This window comes from Sebastes fasciatus, chromosome 12 (genome assembly GCF_043250625.1).
Source record: "Sebastes fasciatus isolate fSebFas1 chromosome 12, fSebFas1.pri, whole genome shotgun sequence".
In the NCBI taxonomy this organism is placed as follows: domain Eukaryota; kingdom Metazoa; phylum Chordata; class Actinopteri; order Perciformes; family Sebastidae; genus Sebastes; species Sebastes fasciatus.
In genome coordinates, this window is record NC_133806.1 from 19,598,199 (window position 1) to 19,616,249 (window position 18,051).

At 43.1% G+C, this 18,051-nt stretch overlaps 1 protein-coding gene across 5 annotated transcripts in view; it reads left to right on the plus strand.

The window, feature by feature from the left end:
- Positions 1–18,051, plus strand: part of fhod3b (formin homology 2 domain containing 3b) — a 96,799-nt gene that overhangs the window by 73,892 nt on the left and 4,856 nt on the right. The window contains exons 6-25 of one of the 5 annotated variants that reach the window (XM_074653914.1): positions 324–418; positions 1,347–1,458; positions 2,368–2,462; positions 3,854–3,997; positions 4,175–4,422; positions 5,839–5,982; positions 6,122–6,493; positions 7,448–7,510; positions 8,303–8,413; positions 8,551–8,685; positions 9,081–9,131; positions 9,991–10,181; positions 10,926–11,486; positions 11,571–12,490; positions 12,886–13,044; positions 13,767–13,949; positions 15,147–15,266; positions 16,092–16,253; positions 16,374–16,564; positions 16,769–16,961. In XM_074653914.1, coding sequence (XP_074510015.1) covers positions 324–418; positions 1,347–1,458; positions 2,368–2,462; positions 3,854–3,997; positions 4,175–4,422; positions 5,839–5,982; positions 6,122–6,493; positions 7,448–7,510; positions 8,303–8,413; positions 8,551–8,685; positions 9,081–9,131; positions 9,991–10,181; positions 10,926–11,486; positions 11,571–12,490; positions 12,886–13,044; positions 13,767–13,949; positions 15,147–15,266; positions 16,092–16,253; positions 16,374–16,564; positions 16,769–16,961 — 4,250 coding nt within the window. The remainder of the gene's footprint in view (positions 1–323; positions 419–1,346; positions 1,459–2,367; positions 2,463–3,853; positions 3,998–4,174; positions 4,423–5,838; positions 5,983–6,121; positions 6,494–7,447; positions 7,511–8,302; positions 8,414–8,550; positions 8,686–9,080; positions 9,132–9,990; positions 10,182–10,925; positions 11,487–11,570; positions 12,491–12,885; positions 13,045–13,766; positions 13,950–15,146; positions 15,267–16,091; positions 16,254–16,373; positions 16,565–16,768; positions 16,962–18,051) is intronic. The other 4 variants (XM_074653915.1, XM_074653916.1, XM_074653917.1 and 1 more) reach the window with 4 other exon arrangements.

Consider the following 18,051-nt stretch of genomic DNA (forward strand, 5'->3'; position numbering starts at 1 on the left):
TTTAATCACGATGGGGCAGAAGAATATCTTTAACCTTTTCACTAACAATACACATTTTTGTATATATCTGTGTGCTTCTTTATACATGCATATCTGACAACTACAGAAAATGTGTTTTTGCTCATATACATACGACAAGGTCCTGTTTACGGACATATAGGGTGGTCAATATGTCAGGGGACGTTGTGAGTTTTAACTAAGTGGTCTGTTCTGACAAAATGTGGTCAGTTTGTAGTGAAAAGAAGAAAAAAAAACACAACTGAAATGGCAGATGATTAACCAAACCCCATCTCTTTCTTTGTCTGTCTCTCTGCTCTTTCCAGCTCTCGGTCAGATAATGCTGTATGTGGACGGGATGAACGGCCTCATATCTCACAATGAAACGGTCCAGTGGCTTTACACACTAGTCGGATCCAAGGTAAAGAATATGAACATTAAACACAGTAGATAGACTGTAAAATCAGCTCAGCACCCTCATCTGTGCACTGACAACATTGGAATAATCACATACTCCTTTCCTCTGTCATCGTGGTCCCCTCGGCCCCCTAGTGGTCACATTTCATAATGCAAAGGATATTTGCAACAGATGAGGGAACTATGTCGACTCCTCTCTCTCCCCCCACTGTTATCTGTTCTTATTAATTACTTTTTTGCCTTCCCGTGTAAATATTGAAATAATATTTGGCATCCGCCTTATTATTTTTTAATCAAAACCCTCTGTGTTCCCAATCATTTGATAAGGAAAACTTCCATTGTCGGTAGTCATTTTGACCATGATCTTTGGGGTGTTGTCTGTCCAGTGCCCAGAAGTGTTAAATTAACTCTGATGGTTTTATCACCACTGACATGACATGACACGGCTGACATGATGAGATTTTCATTCTCAAGCAAATTAAAAACGTTGCTGTGTATCCGGCCTACTACTCCCCTCTTGGATTTTTAGTTGGCTGGCTGCTTCATTATTTTAAGACTCTTTTCACTGTTTGTTTTTATTTTATTCTAACTGTAGTCATTTTTATTTTTGAGCTGTTTACATACTCACAGAACAGTATGTTCCCCTCAGCTGTTAAATGTCTATTTAATGATCCCTCTGCATCACATAAGGTTCTTATCAAGCCTCTCAAGACGTTTCAAACAGGAAAAGCTTTTCTTAGACAATATGATACTATTTAGTTAGTTGGAAGTTCAAGAGCTCACACATCTTCTGTGTCGTGTTGATCCATTTCTTTGAGCAAAAGTATAAAGTCTGCACTTGAAATAAAGTGTCTGATGTGTTATGTGGTTGGATTTACAGGCGGGTGCCACATTGGGATTTCTGTGTTAACTGTATTTTTCTCTTTGTGTAGTTCCGTCTGGTGGTGAAGACGGCCCTAAAGCTGCTGCTGGTGTTTGTGGAGTACACCGAGTCTAACGCCGCCCTGCTCATAAAGGCTGTGAATGTTGTGGATGCCAAAATAGGTTAGTAGTACAGAGATTTTGGAATGTTAAAGTCAATACCTGCAGACAGAAGAAACTGTGCATCAAGACTCTATGGATTCACTGCGTGAGGGATTGCGTCCAAATGAATTTTATTTGAATGTCCAGCTAATAAGACATTGTTTCCATATCCCTGAAATATCACATTCACATTATATTAGTTGTAATTCTCAAGTGAAACTTGAGCATTGAGTTATTGCAGGAATAATGTCAATAATGTATACGTGAAATAACGTATTCCCATTTATCAAGTCATCCATGCTGGCTGCTGTGCTGTTCATCTGAGCTGACTGCAGATCACAGTCTCCTGTTACACAGCAGTCAGATCAGTTGTCCTGGGCAGCTCCCTAGCTATGCATGGAACGAGGCTTATTGAGAAAGACTATATAACTCCTGTCTGCAGCGGGGTTCAGTTACCTGCCGCTCTAAAGCCTCCACATTGTACCGTGGTGTGCAACGGGGCTGAGCATCAGCCGTGCAGGGGTCGGGTATCCCTTCTGTCTAGGCTCTGTCTTATCCCGTCACTTCTGCTGTTGCGTAAGAAGACTGAACCTGATCCCCGGTCTCCTGATGAGAAGGAGATGGACTTGACCCTTGTGTCTGAGACGTGCGGCTGCTTCTTTCTCAGCGGAGATCAAGTCTCCTCCGCTATGTTTTTCCACTGCTAAAAACTGCTATGACTGCATTTCTCCTACTGGAGCCATGAGATGACAACATTAGTTTTGTTTTGATTCCTGCACCTTAGTGGACCTGCAAGGTTGCAATCGGTTTTTTTTATGACTTAAGATGAGCAGATGGATTAGTTAAGACTTTTTTTTGAGCTGTGTCTTTCTGTGTGTTTGGAGTTTCTCTTGTGATGTAAAATGTGTTGCATGTCTTTTGCTGCTGCAGGCACAAAACTGTGGTCAAACATCATGGAGATCCTGGATGAGAAGGATGGAGTGGATACAGAGCTGCTGGTGTATGCGATGACACTCATTAATAAGGTCAGTGAATGAATACCACCTAGGGCTGGCAACTAGCATTATACCAATTACTTACCCTTTAACGTGTTTGGCTCCTTAAAGGGTGACTTCGGTACTTTTCAACCTGGACCCTATTCTTTTTTTTTTTGTCTAAGTGACTAATGGGGACAACAATTTCTGAAATTGGTCCAGTACTGAGGGATAACGCTGTAACAGGCTGCAAAACGAGCTGTAAGAGCAAGTGAGCAGCATCAGTGCAACATTACGTTCACTAAAAGGGCTCGTTTTTGCCACTGATGGGTTCAGATTGTTATTATAAGTGTCTGACAACATTATGGAAAGGGAAATAAAATGTTTTTCTTACCTTTCGCTTGATCAGGTCTGTTTGTTATTGTGTCAAAGTCCCGCTTAAGGAGAAGTCTCGTTGTGAAATCTGAATATCCGTATACTCTGGCTCAAATAAATACGGGCGGCCATCAAATTCAAAGACCTCATCCACATTGTCGTAATCATTTAAATATTCAGCCATGACATTGAAAATCTTTAGATTATACTAAGCTACGCTTTCTGTACTCCATCACAACAAAATCTGCCCGGCTGGATGTATTCACTATTTCACCATCGTCTTCAGCAAAACGTCACCTCGCGAGATTTCAGAACGAGACTTCTCCTTGAGCAAAACTCTTTCCATAAAGTTGTCAGACACTTATAATAACAATTAGAGCCTGTCATGGCAAAAACAAACACTTTTTGTGGACGTAAATGACGTAAATGACCAATTTCAGAAATTGTTGTCCCTATTAGTCAGCTAGACACAAAACCATGGGAAAATAGGGTCCAGGTTGGAAAATATTGAAATTACTATTTAAGTGTATTATCTTCTTTCTGGGTTTCTATCTTTCAAACGCCCTCTGGGTTTCTTATCTGAATTGTTTCAAAAATGATCTGCCTGGACACTTTGTCAGTATGATTGAATCAGGTGCAAATTGAATCTGTATGTTGTGATTGCATTTGTTACAAAAAAGGAGTCACTGCAGTAGTTTACAACACCAACAACAACAGATTACCTTCATTAAAAATATGTATGGATTGTACAGTATCATGTATATAATGAACCTGCCCTGTTTTTCATAGTGCGCAGGGCAACTTTGATCCAACTTTGGAGTCAAAATACAGACAATATAAGTGCATTAGATATTACTGATTGAAGTTTATTTAGATAGCATATCTGGCTACAGATTACATTTCAATACAACGTTTAGAGAAAAAAGTAATTTTACTCCCTTTCTGTCTCTCAGGCCATCTTTCTTTATTGTTCTAATTTATTTTTCCTTCACAGTTAATCTGAAATATTGCAGAGACAAGGTTTTTATCGTGTTTTTTTTTTCTTATTGAATGTGATTGTATTTCAGACTCTGGCAGGCCTCCCAGACCAGGACTCCTACTACGACATGGTGGACTGTCTGGAGGAGAAGGGCATCGAAGCCGTGGCCCAGAGACATCTGAGCCGGAAAGGCACTGACCTCGACCTCGTGGAACAGTTCAACATCTACGAGGTCAGGAAGCATACGCTGCCACAACATTATCACAACCAGCCTTAATGTAATGTTATTGGGCGTGTGTGTCTCACAATAGGTCGCAGGTCCCATGACATCTCACACACTCATACGGCAGCCAGAAATGAAGTGTGTACCAAGGTTGCTGTTTATTTACTCAGTTTCTCTATGATCCAGGTGACTCTCCGCCACGAGGACGGAGACGATGAAACCCAGTTGCCTCCCAGCGTCCGAAAGGACCGGCGGCGGGCCAGCGTTGGTGGCACCAACGAGAGGCGAGGCCTGGAAAGAAGACGCAGCCGGAGACATTCGCTCCAGAATAGCAGAGGCCACGCTTCTGCCCCAGCATCACCCAGCAGCCCTCATACTCACGCAAGCAGCTTCCTGCCCTTCGGTGGCCAACGTGTTGAAGACATCAGTGAAAGGTGAGGCAGGGGGAGGACGGAGAGAAATGGAAAACTGGAAGAAGAAAAGAACCGTTATCCTTGCTTCCATTTTAGCTTGAACTTGGTCTGGTCCTGGTTTTAAAAGGTTCAGCCAGGAGGGTTTGTTTTGATCTTGTATATTTTAAACCCTGAGAGATAGCTGCAACTAAAAAGGAATCACAAATTATTCCTGGTCCATGGAGTATTACTCTGTTTCATAGGAAACAGCTTGACTGCAAGTGTTGTATTATATTTCAGCCTTGGAGAGATGCGTCTACTCTGTCCAGAGCCAGAGCAGAGAATTTAATTATATAGTAATTTAAAGAACGGCAGAGAGGAGACCGTTGCTGCAAAGTGACATCTGAATTAATTTCCCCACTGTCAGAGACATTCCCCTGCCATAGATGGAAATAGGAAGCTTCTGTAAACACATGATATGAGCTATCTGTTCTCTGTCTCGAGTCAGGCTTCCTTCAGTGAGAGTGCGTTGAACTCAAACGCCACAATGCCATCTGTTTTATACACAACAAATACAAACTCGGAGAAAACCACAACTGGTGATTCAAGCAAGAAGCAAATTGCAATCTTGTTCAATTGTGCAGTAGCTTGGACTATGCCTATAAAAGCACCAGAACAATTTAGTCAGACAGTTCCTTTTTATGGAAGTCACGTTAACCCTTCATTACCCTTTTTATTATAGTTCATACACCAGAAGACAAAAACAAGTTTTAAACTAGGAATTATTTTTTGCCTTGTTTTTCTGTCTGTCCTAGCTCCACATTATTAAATCACCTCTCATTAACAGCAAGCTTTTTTTAAGTAGCGTATGTCCTAATATTTCTGGTAGCACTCAGGTCTTCAGGTATACTTAAATTCAATCCAGCAGGTCATATGATACCTAGCTTCTTCCAGTCCACCGCAGGAAATCCGAGCCGCCTTTGAAGATCACCATTTTCCATATTGCTAATGAAATCCAGACAACTGAGAGGGATCCAAATAGCAAAGTGGCCACAGACTCATGTATGACGATATTTCAGTTCAAACACACAAGATATTTCCTACATCCCCAACACTTGTTATTGAATTGAATGTTAAAATATTAGAAATTACACTTGAATGTAGTTGTAACTGTTGCCCGTGCATATCCATTTCTAACATTTTGAGACGTTGTCTTTGACTTGTCAAAACCCACTAACTTTCTTGTACATCTTTCGAATGTTTGTCTCTCTACTTCTACTTCTGATGCTTTTTGACGAGCATGTTTTAAGTGTCTGTCATTTCTGTGTGTTGTGTCTCGCCCGGGCTTTCCTTTGCTCTGTGTTTTCATATTGTCTCTGTTCAATTTCTCTTTCCTCTCGCCTGCCTACATCCTCCCTTTCCTCCTTTCAACCCCTTGATCCCTCCTCCTCACTACAGAGAAGAGGAAGAGGAAGAAGAGGAGGAGGAAGGAGAGGAGGAGGAGGAGGAGGAGGGAGAGGAGGAGGAGGATGAGGAGGACGAGGACGAGGCAGATGATGAAAGTCATCCGGTCACTGAGTCCTCTAGACAGGGCGCCTACAGGTATTTTAGGCCAACTGGTTTCCCCCGAGCGTGATTCCCCCGTTTCCCTCATACAGTAGTTTTTCTTCCATTTGAAAGTATTCTTATGCGTCTTCATTCCCTTTGGACTCCTACTCTCTTGTGTATTTTGTCATCCTAGTGTGGCTCCGGCTGTAGCAGACACTCCTAACATGTGTTTGAACTTAAAGTGTATGGCCAACATCCTCCCTAAAGCCAGTGACCAGCCAGGGCAGAGAGAATATCTCAGCGTCAAGACCAGGCCATCTTCTCCTGTGTCCGTCGCACCTAGAAAGAGGACCTTTAGTCCTTGGTGTGTTCCTCCCCAGCCACCTCACTGTGTCTTCCGTGTTGCTCTGCGTAGCGTGCCAGGCTCAGCACACCCTCAGTGTCAGTCTACCCCAGCCTCACCTCCCTTCCTTCCCCCTCGACCTCTCCCTCCGTCCCCTGACTTGAACCAGAGCCAGGTGTCTGTCGGGGCTGAGGAGAGTCACGACAGAGAAAGGCGCTACAGGTAGAGGGAAGGAGCTACAGTTCACCTACTTGTGTTAGACTTTACAGGGTGGCAACACACCGTCATCTCCATCACTGGTGTCTGTGTAGCTCAGCAAAGACACCTGTAAGCATCATAAGAGTAAAAGCAGATATAGTAATTCTAAAAGAAAATTATATTTTCTATCTTCTCTTGAAAATATTCCTCTGAATCCGTCCCATGAGGTTATTCGTGTTGGACATGCTGTAGCTTAGTTCCTCTCTACCTCCTTCATTCTTAAAAAATATTGTCTTGATAGTCACCTTTATTTCCCCTCAGATGTAATTTATGTTGCATGATCTGTCATCTCCAAAGACGTACTGTACTAGAAAAAAGGAAAGTCATGATTACTTCCTTTTTCTCAGTTTGCTGGAAAGCATTATTTTGCAGACATTTACTACTCATCTGTCTTCCATTTGTGGCTCTGCACCACACTTAATCCAAGACAAGTCAATAAATTAATTCAAAGCATTAAGGAATTCAAAGAATTGGCATGAGTCACAGTCACTGTGTCTTATTTGTTCATGTTTCTGCAGAGATCTGTAGCAATTGAGAAAGGATAAGCAACCAAAGCTGGACTGGCATAGCAGTTCCTCAGCATGTATGCCAGATGCCAGATAAGCAGAAATGATTCCCTCTTCTCTATGCAGTGGACAATAAGAAGTGATCCGTGGGAAAAGCCTCTAAAATAGTTTTATTTATTAGAATTAACAGTAGTTTTATTGCCTTCTAAATAGCACACTGAATCGGTAAGACAGACAGAGATATTGTCTTGCCCCTGTCGGCTCTGTTGTTGTGTTGTTGTGTGGTCTTGCAGCCCTCCTACCTTCGACTGCTGTTTCACTATCTTGTTTGTGTGACTAACATTTCATAATTTGATCTTTGGGAGTGTCTGACCTGACTGTTACTCTCTTTCTTTCTCACTTCCATCTTCAGTCTGACAGATAACAACAACTCTCCTACACCTTACACTGCTAGAAAGCCCAGCTGGGCTGACAGGTAAGGCCAGGTGTCAACAGGTCAAGTGTAACAAGAGTGCGCAGGGACAAGATGTGTAGTGGCTATGAGGTTTTGTGATTTACATTACAGGTGCTCTTTACGATATCCAGAGTATTAATATAGCAGCAAACAACTATTTGCTATATAAAGATAGAGAATGAAGTTGCTCACCCTCTGCGTGTGTTGTAATCTGAGCTTCTCTGTGCTTTGTTGACATCGCCGGGCAGACCGCGCATGCTTTTAGTGCATGTGAGCGTATCCCACTGGCTCGCTCACCACCACCGCTCTGCACTGCTCTCACAAGGCCGTTACAGCTGATAACCAAATCTCACATTTAGCACCTTTAATAGTTTTAGAGAGATGTGCACATAATGCAGTCTGCCTGTTTCTAATGCACGATGTGTTGTGCAACTGTTCTGAGACCAAATGTGCACAATCTTCTCTCAGATTCAACACAGCAACTACAAGGCCTCTCAGAAAAGAGTAGGCCTAGTGAAAAGATGCATTTATGAAAGATTGTCCCCTGTAGAGATATGGATGAGCAGTGCACCTGCAGATACCCTTCACATTTTGATGGCATGGCTTTCCTCACAGGAAAGCTATTCAGATGCTTAGGGAGAAGTGCTTAAGAGCACTCAACACAGTCATATCTCAGTGTAAGCTATCCAGCAGTATGACATTGGAATTCACAGCACGGATTCTTGAAGTGTTGTCCACCCTTCTTCTCTGTCTTTCAGTGGAAAAATGTCTCAGGAGAGAACAAAGCTTTTATTTTCCCCCTTCTTTTAACAGAATCAATGCCAATGGCAGTCCATACCCGGGCAGACGCCAGGCTGCTACACCAACCATCCATCGCTTCACTAGTTCAGCAACCTGCACGCCAGACTCCAAGCCGGTTGACAGGTTGGCATCTCAACTTTCCCACAGCTAATGCAGAAGATTTTGTCTGAACAAATGTGCAAAATGCCCAAATCCAAACGCAAACTAATCACTCAATTTTGATAATGTCATCACATTTGTTCTTTCTCTGTGGCGTTTAGACCTGCTCTAGGGGGCTTGCTAACTTCATCGTACAGACAGCATCAGGAGTCTCTGACTGCGGAGAGAGAGAGGAGACGCCTGGAAAGAGAAGAGCGCCTGCAGAGAATCGAAAGAGAAGAGAGGAACCGTTTCAAGTTAGTCTCACCTCAAGAATCTGATAAAACGCTGCATGACTTCATGTCAGAGGGAATATATCATGTCTATACTTTTGAACGTAGGCAGCTGTAGAGCCAATAGAGACATGTTGGCATTTTGTGAAACAGGTGAATCTGGCGAGATATTCATAAATCCCTCTGATAGAAGCTTGGCTGTCTTTCTTTATGAGGATCATTAGATAATACTGAATAATGGCAGGTAGAATCTGCAAAAGCATATTCTGCTCTGATGTCTTGTCTTACCTTTTTATGATGCCCTGTAACTTTCTTTGCGCTCCCCATATCATTTTCAGTTAAGCAAATGAAATATGAATCTATACATACTGTGAGTACAGGTCCTAAATTCTGACTCTGTTTCTGTCTTCCTATCTCAGTCGAGATTATGTTGACAAGAGGGAAGAAGCAAGACAAGCCAGAGAGGAAAGGTGAGTTTACTTTAGTTCATGGGTTCACGTGGATCAGACAAGAATGCTGCCGTTGTGAAGATAGATCAAACAGCTGAGGTTTGATATCCTACTTTAAAATCGATAGCAGATGTAAAGCCTCAGGCTGAATTATAGGTGTCAGAGTCCCTTTAAGCCTGCTCACCATTAAGACGTCCCAAACCCAACGGGACAAGTGTGTAATTGTGTTTTGGCATAGATTCGGTCCAGTTATCTCCCTCTGACTGTGTGCACAATATCATTTCCAGCTCATTCTTATGCCCTCACCTTTTTCACCCCAGTAATAAACATGTGAACTGAGATCCGTAAACACCAGCCACAAAAGTTAAACAGCACTTAAAACAACTTTAACTTTAACGTCAACTTTAACAAAAGAAGGATGTCATTTGTCATCATTTGACTCAATGAGTTATGGTAATTACAGCTCCATTTTCCATAATTACCCAGGAATAAGACAAATATGCCATTTGTGTTTAAAGAACAAATATTTACATAATGGTTATTAGTCACTTAAAATTGACAGAATGATTCATCACTGTTGGATGAAGCCTTAACATTTCTAAAATGTAATTTTTTTCCAGGGGCTTATATTTTTGAATTTATGAACTTCTTTGAAGGCCTGTTATATAAAATGAGGGTGGTATACATTTCTCTACCCCTAAAAGACAAATATGAGTAACATTTTCACACATATTCACTTTGAAAAAATAAAGCTAAATTGCAGCTTGCCTTCCTTTGTATGTATGTCTGAGCCGAGTTAAACAGCTTTTACTACAGATCAGCATGCATCTTAAACCACAGTGTGCAGACATCTGAAAGCTACAATTTGTTGTCATTGCAGGTACAAGGCTGTGGAGAGGCTAGCCGCAGAGGAGTTTGAACGGGAGCGCCCCAGGGTGCCAGCAAGAGGACGGACAGAGATCACTCTGTGTTTGAGTCCCAACCCTGCCAGCCGCTCGGCGTCCCGCTGTGCCACGCCTTCGCCCATCATCTCACAGGAAGACACAGTCGCCACTGCACAACAGACGTCAGGTAACTGGTGTTTGCCAGCCATTTATTCATCGTTAGTACTCAAGTGATATGAGAACGAATGGACTGTAATGTTGGCTTGTAGAGCTGGCAGAGACAATACTGGCCGTCAGTGCACCTGTCACACACACACACACACACACTGGGCTTGGCATTAACTCTCGACGAGTGACTATCGCACAGAAATTAGATTCAGCTGCACTTCTGCTAAAAAGGGATTATTGAGAATAACTACTTGACTTTAGAAATGCGTATCAATGTGTATAAGAGAAACAGAGATGTTGTTGTAAAATAGATATCTTGACGTTGTACAGTGTGTGTTTCTAAAGAGTGATTTGAGGCTTGCAATCAAAAGGGCTTAGTAGTTTGTTTTTCTAAAACATACTTCTTTGATAACTACTTAAAACAAAGATTCAAATTGAACCTTTTTCTCAGAACTTGTGAATCACTCCCTCTCAGCTCAACTCACGTTGTGTTTTACAGTGTGTGTTTGTGTGTGTGTGTGTGTGTGTGTGTGTGTGTGTTGAATGGTCGTGAGCTATGGTAAGAGAATTTGATGATTGCTTTGTGAATTATTTCTACCGTCTGGAAATGTACAGTGCAATTAAGGACATGTCAGGAAGCAATTTAAAGCTGTTTTAATTATAAACAAAGAATGTTTCTGAAGACTATCAGATAATATAAACGCACATGAGTGAGGTACTTCAAGTAACATTTTTTTCCACGTTGTTTTGATTTCTCTTCCAGGAACAGAACATATCTCAGAGCCAAACCTTGACCCACAGACCAGAACCAAAAGCCCAGCGCCAGAGTTAACAGTATCAGAACCTTCCCCCACACCTCCCTCAGAGCCAGACAAGCAGCAGACTGAGACAGAGTCGCCTGCAGAGACGGAGGATGTTGCCGAGAGTCAGTCTGACCAGAATGTAGTGGCAGAGCCGGCGTCGGATGAACAGTCGGGAATGGAGAAGGAAGAGAGGCATGAGCAGGAGAAGCTCGAGGAGCAGACACAGTGCAGGGATGAAGTAGAAGTAGAAGAGCAAGTAGAGGAAGCGGAGGCAGTAGATGTAGTCGAGGTGGGAGAGCCAAATGTGGAGGTGGAGGTGAATGTCGAGTTAGAGGAGGAGTTTGAGAAGGAGCAGCCGACGGAAAGGGATGTAGAAGACGGCGTACTGCTGAGCGAGAAGGAGAGACAGAATGAGGAAGTGAATGAAAAAGACAACTGCTCTGCATCCAGCATCTCCTCCACAAGTAGCACTCTAGAGAGGGAGGAGCGGGAGGAGAAACTCACCAATGACATTGAAGCAGGTATGATCGATGCTAATTTCATTCCCTTACTTAGATTATCATCTATGTACATTTTTCTCAATATGTCAAAATTGTATTCAACAGGCCAGTGGACACAGTGCATTAAAGACGCAGATGTGAATGACCAGTGCAACAAAATACTCAACAGCAAGCGCTTCATGCTGGACATGCTCTACGCTCAGACGACATCCAGCACGGATGAAGGGAATGTAGCAGAAACGGAGAAGGAGAACTGTAAATGTGAGAAGGAGGCAGAGGTTAGTGACTCCTCTGTGGCCAGCTTGGCCAGCAGGATCTCCACACTGGAGGCTCATAGACAGGCCAGAGAAGACAATGTGAAAAAAATGGAGGTGGGACATCTAGACAACCAGGGCAGTGTCCGAGCAGTGGCGGAGAGGTTTGGAGATTTGGTCAAAGGCCTATCGTCTCCTCCTGAGGTCGAGGCCTCAAAAGAGCAGCAGCAGACTGACAAATCGTCAACCGCTGCCTCATCAACGTCACCCCCTAAGAAAGAGTCGGACTACATTTGGGATCAGCTGATGGCCGCACCCAGGGAGCTGCGGATCAAAGAAATGGACTTCACAGATCTGAGGGACGAGGATGACATGGACATTTTAGATATGGACACTGTGATGGGGTCAGGTCACCTGATACCACCGCCTCCCCCTCCGCCGTGCAACGCTGCCCTGCCACCACCTCCGCCCCTGTTTGGGTGCCCTCCTCCTCCTCCCATGCTTGGCAAAATGATGCCCCCACCCCCACCGTTCATGGCCCCTATCCCTCCACCCTCCCCTCAGCTGAGTCGAGGGGAAATGCCTCTCTTCCAGAAGAAGAAGAAGACCATCCGTCTCTTCTGGAACGAAGTGCGTCCCGTGGACTGGCAGTGTAAGAGTCATAAATTCTGTAAGGAGTCCCTCTGGTCCAAACTGGAGCCAGTTAAATTGGACACATCCAAGCTGGAGCAGCTGTTTGAGTCCAAATCCAAGGAGCTGCCTGTCACAAAGGTAACGTAGTGTTGTCCCGCTGAACCATTCAGTGTTACTGTTTGTATACTTTTGGAGGTTTATTTTGCAGTCCTGATTTGCCCTCAGTTTCTCTCCTGTAGCTCAGGCTTCCCTGCTATCTGGCACCGTATAAGAAAGGATCATTTTGTTAGTTTAGGGATAAATTTGTCCACCCTGGGTTGTATTTAAAATGGATTAAACCCTTCTCAATATTAATGAGAGGAGAAAATCTTGTATTTCAATACATCAGTCAACTGGTGATGACAATATGTTGGTTGTGAATAGGATGCTATGTGCTCTCTGTGCATCTATGTGCATCTTTAAACCATTAAGAGCTGCTTCCACTACTCCAGATGCATGATCTAATATGATGCTGTTTTGTATATCTCTCATAGAAAGCAGCTGTTGATGGCAAACGACAAGAAATCATAGTCCTGGATTCCAAACGCAGCAACGCTATAAACATCGGCTTGACTGTCTTACCTCCTCCTCGCACCATTAAGACCGCCATCCTCAACTTTGATGAGTACGCACTGAACAAGGAAGGCATTGAGGTAAGCGTTTTTAAAGACACATTCTGTATCTATATTGGTACTGCATGTTGTAAGCGCTGTCTTGTCTATCAAATGAAACTCATTCAAGCTCACTGGGTCCAAAATAAACATGGTTTTGTTGAATGATATTTACTCGGCACACCAAATACACTGATGGATTTCCCCAAACGAGAGATTTAACTCCTTTAGATAGGATGGCCCACAGTGTTGACATATCATGTGATTTTCCTGGCTTCACGGCTGGCCTTTGTTGGCCGTTCTCATGTAATCAATCACAACGATGATTAAAGGTTAGCACCACATGCATATTTTCAGCTTGTTTTAAAAAACCATACTACAGACTTTTCAGCAGATAATGATTAATGTCGCATTCCCGTTGGTGTTATATAACCTGTAGTTTTTCAGAGCTTCACCTTGAGTTCATTCTCAGCAGAAAGGAGTATTCCTCTCCACCTTTTGTCTCTGGGGATCTTTTCAGTCAGACAACAAAGGCGAGGTTGAAAGTTCAGATGTCACACGAGTCTGTGGGAAAAATTGGAAACATCTTAGATAAACTGAGAGAGAAATGTCCGGATCAATTTGTTTCCTCTTTCCTCCTACTGATTTACTCCCTGTCATATTATGTCAAAATTGTACTCAGGCGTTGAAAAACTTTTGATAGCTCGACTTGATGAATGCTTCCTTTCCCTTCCCCTCCTCTCGTTTCTTCCTCCCTCTCCTAGAAAATCCTGACGATGATCCCCACAGAGGAGGAGAAGCAGAGGATCCAGGAGGCTCAGCTGGTCAACCCTGATATCCCCCTGGGCAGCGCTGAACAGTTCCTTCTCACCCTCTCCTCCATCACAGAGCTGTCGGCTCGCCTGCAGCTGTGGGCATTCAAGATGGACTATGAGCTTATTGAGAAGGTCAGACACATTCCTGGACACTTTAATCACATGCAGATAGGTCGCACCTTACAGAGTTACAGAAGTGAAACATTGGACAATTCTTTAGTGGGGTTTTTGTTTTTTTTCACCGTCATGTCTGAACAGAAATTATGAAGCTACAACTGGTAGTCGCTTAGCATAGAGACTGGAAACAGAGGGAAACATCTAACCTAGCCTGGTAACAACAAGCTGCAGTGACTATAGACATAGCCAGGCTAGCTGTCTCCTCATGCTTCCAGTCTTTATACTAAACTATACTAACTGACTGACTGGTGTGAGAGTGGTATTAATCTGCTCATCTAACTCTCAGGCAAGGAAGTGAGTCAGCATTTTTCTAAAATGTTGTACAATTTAAAAAAAAAAAAAGTATAGCGACTACTACAGTATCAATCAAAAGAAGAAAGCTACTTACAATACATACAGATACAGATAGCTTTATTTATCCCCGAAGGGCAATTCAGTTTGTGCAGTCCACCGAGACATATACACATTCATACTGCACAATCATCAATGACAGAGGGAACACAGTAGGTGGCATATGGGGAGGTGCAGATCAATAAAAGTAAAAGAATAAAAGTATTCGCAATAAATACAAGAATAAAAAAAAGACGAGATAAAAGAATAAAGGAATAAATAGAATAAAGCACCAAGAGTAGTGCACATTGCAAATTACATTCCAGGAATGTACCTAATTGCAAACACGGACAACCATTATATGGTTAGTGCAAAATAACTTTACATTCAAAGTAAATAAAACATTTTTGTTATCGTTCATTCAAGATAGTTACTCTGCAGTTTAATGGCGGAAGGAATGAACGACTCGGAGTAGCGGTTTGTCTTTCTGTGAGGCGGGAGATAGCGCTGTCCTGAAGGCAAGTAGTGTGAACTCACTGGACAGGTTATGGTCGTGATTAATAATGTTTTTGGCCTTCTGGAGAACACGTTTCTCCCAGAGAGAGAGTTTAAGTCGCTCTGCTGGGCTCCGATGATTTTGGAGCAGACTTTCACAATATTAATGTTGATGTTGATGAATCGCGAAAGTCTCCCAGACATGTCATAGCTCCATGCCTTCTCCACCACCTTCATCGGGTGGTGAATTGTTCATTTTGCAGTCTTTTTAGCCAGCTCAGTGTTATTGATAATGTGCTTCCTGACTGCATTGCCCTGCTCTTTTAGGAAGTGGCAGAGCCTCTGCAGGACCTGAAGGAAGGGATGGACCAGTTAGAGAAAAACAAGACCCTCCGCTACATCTTGACCACGTTGCTGGCAATTGGCAACTTCCTCAACGGCACTAATGTGAGTAACCCTCAAGACATATATGCCTTAGAGGTTCCTGTTTTTTCACTTTCTCTCCATCTGTGTCTTTTACTCACTTCCTCCATTTCCTCCCTCGCTGCTCCTCCTCCTCCTCCTCCCCCCCCAACTCCCCCGCCAACATATTTATTTGGCAAGGATAACAGTGGACTCTCTATGTGTAGAAGAATGTGCTGCCTGACTGTCTGCACCAGACACTGTCCTTCTACAGTAAAAAACGCTCGTCAAGGCCTCTGCTGAACCTGGCTCTGTCTGTCTGGGAGGGGAAAAAGGGAGGGAGGTTGTGTGATTGTGTGTTTCTGACAGTTTGTGTTTGTCTGGCTGCATTTTTTTGTCTCCCCTTTGTGACGGGGGTTTCTGTGTGTATGTATTAGTAGACCTCTGGGATATGAGAGCCAAGATTGCTAAAAGGGAAACATAAGTCATCAACATCAAAACAAGTAGTTCCCGTAAATAATGGCTGCATTTATATTACAGTAAGCCATTTAAAACTGGCAGCAGAACAAGGGAGATCCTGTTGGGATTATGTCTTTCATGATATGTCCGGGCTTTTTCTTAGCTCCGCTGTGGTGAGCAGAACAATCGGTCAGGTCTGAAGTAGATTGTGGTTTCTGATAATCACCAGCCTAATAAATCTACGGTACATATCTACACGGCGCACTCCGTTTGAGCCCCTTTTTCGGACCGTGCCAAAAAGGAAATTCACTGCAATTTGGTCCTCGACTAGGAGCTCTTGATTTTTAATTTCAGACAGTTGTTTCCGCTCCACATTCTGACTGTACTGCTGTGTACGCTTGCATCTTCTAGGCTAAAGGCTTTGAGTTGAATTACTTGGAGAAAGTCCCGGAGGTGAAGGACACGGTTCATAAGCAGTCCCTGCTGCACCACGCCTGCTCCATCGTGGTGGAGAAGTTTCCAGACAGCACTGACCTCTACTCGGAGATAGGAGCCATCACCCGCTTGACCAAGGTTGTTTACTTTTTTAAAACATTTTGTCCCACAGTATCCGTTTGTTATTAGTAACAGTAAATGCAAATGTCATATCCACTGAAGAGAGCTCCCTCAATAATTCTGTGATATTGTTGTCAGGTGGACTTTGACCAGCTTCAAGACAATCTGGCCCAGATGGAGCGAAGGTGCAAAGCATCATGGGATCACCTCAAGGTCATCGCGAAACATGAGATGAAACCACCGTTGAAACAAAAAATGTCCGACTTCCTCAAAGATTGCGCCGAGAGAATCATTATTCTGAAGATTGTACATCGAAGAATACTCAACAGGTATGCTCAGGTGTAGAGCAAATGCTGGATTAAATCAAATATGTCTTGCATTTTGCCAAAAGTTCATATATTCTACATTAATACTGTATATGTTTCAATGGCATTTACAACCATTCATGTTGTTCTTTCATGGTGTCTTTTATTTTGAAGGATGTTTGAAAGGATCTCTCTACAGTGATGTGATGTTTCTCTGCACATCTGCAGGTTTCATGCCTTTCTGCTGTTCCTGGGCCATCCGATATATGCGGTACGTGAGGTCAGCATTCATCGCTTTAGCAAGATCCTGAGTGAATTTGCCCTGGAGTATCGCACAACAAGAGAGCGCGTGCTACAGCAGAAACAGAAGAGGGCCAACCACCGAGAGAGGAACAAGACCAGGGGAAAAATGATAACAGATGTAAGTGCTCCTCAACACGAGCAAGGGGTCACACACATACACTCTCTCCATTTCCTGATCCTCGTCTTTGTTTAGTTTGTACTTTTCTCAATTCTATGAGACAATATGAGCAATCCCCTAGACACTTGTTATAACCTTAATCTGGTTAAAGCGCCAAACGTGGACATTTCTGACAGACGCGGCATGCATTTGCAATGACATCAGCGTAGTTCCTCGGTATTCACATGTATAGGTTACTGTAACAACAAGCAGTGAGTTGTTTTTAGTGTATCTCATTCTGTAGCTGCAGCAGGCTAAGAAAGGCCAGAGCAAACACCTCCCTGCATGATTAAAATCCCTTAAACCCTAAGGAGTCGGCTGCTCAGAGCGGACTCCACAGCGAGCCTTGGCAGGGGCCCCCTCTCTCTTCAAAGGGACCCTAATTCAATCACTGTGTGAAAATCCAAACCTTTGGATGTCCCTGAAGGAGGAATAACAAGACCCACACCTTAACCACACTCTTACCAAGATGTTCAGTCAGATATGCTCATCTGTAGCTTATGTATAGGGCCTATCTGCATTGTTTTTTATGGTATACTTACAGAATCAGGCTAGGTGTTTCTCCCGGCTGCTGGGTCCAGCTTCATATTTACTGTACAGACACAAGAGGGGTATCAATCCTCTCATCTAACTCTCAGCAAAAAATGCAAATAAGCGTATTTCCTATAATGTTGAACTCCTCATTTAATGTTTACAACATAAATCAAGGATTACATGCTTCTTTATGATTTGAGAAAAAAATGCGACAACCTTTTGTAACAGCCAATTAGATCAATCAGTTGTGCGTTTATCACATGCGTTTTTTCTTCCATTTCCTTTATCTCTGTAGAGTGATGATGACGATGATAGTGAGGTAGGAGGGGTGACTTTGTGTGTAAACAAGTGCATGTGAACTTTTCTGTTGTGACTAACATTCAACCAGACCGTGCTGTCATGACTTTAAACAATAACAGGTGTATTTAAGAGGATTAACAAAAGGACAAGTCATCAGTAAGACTGACAGGTTCTTTGTGCGTGTGACCTTACATGAATGAGGAAGCTTGAAGGTTTT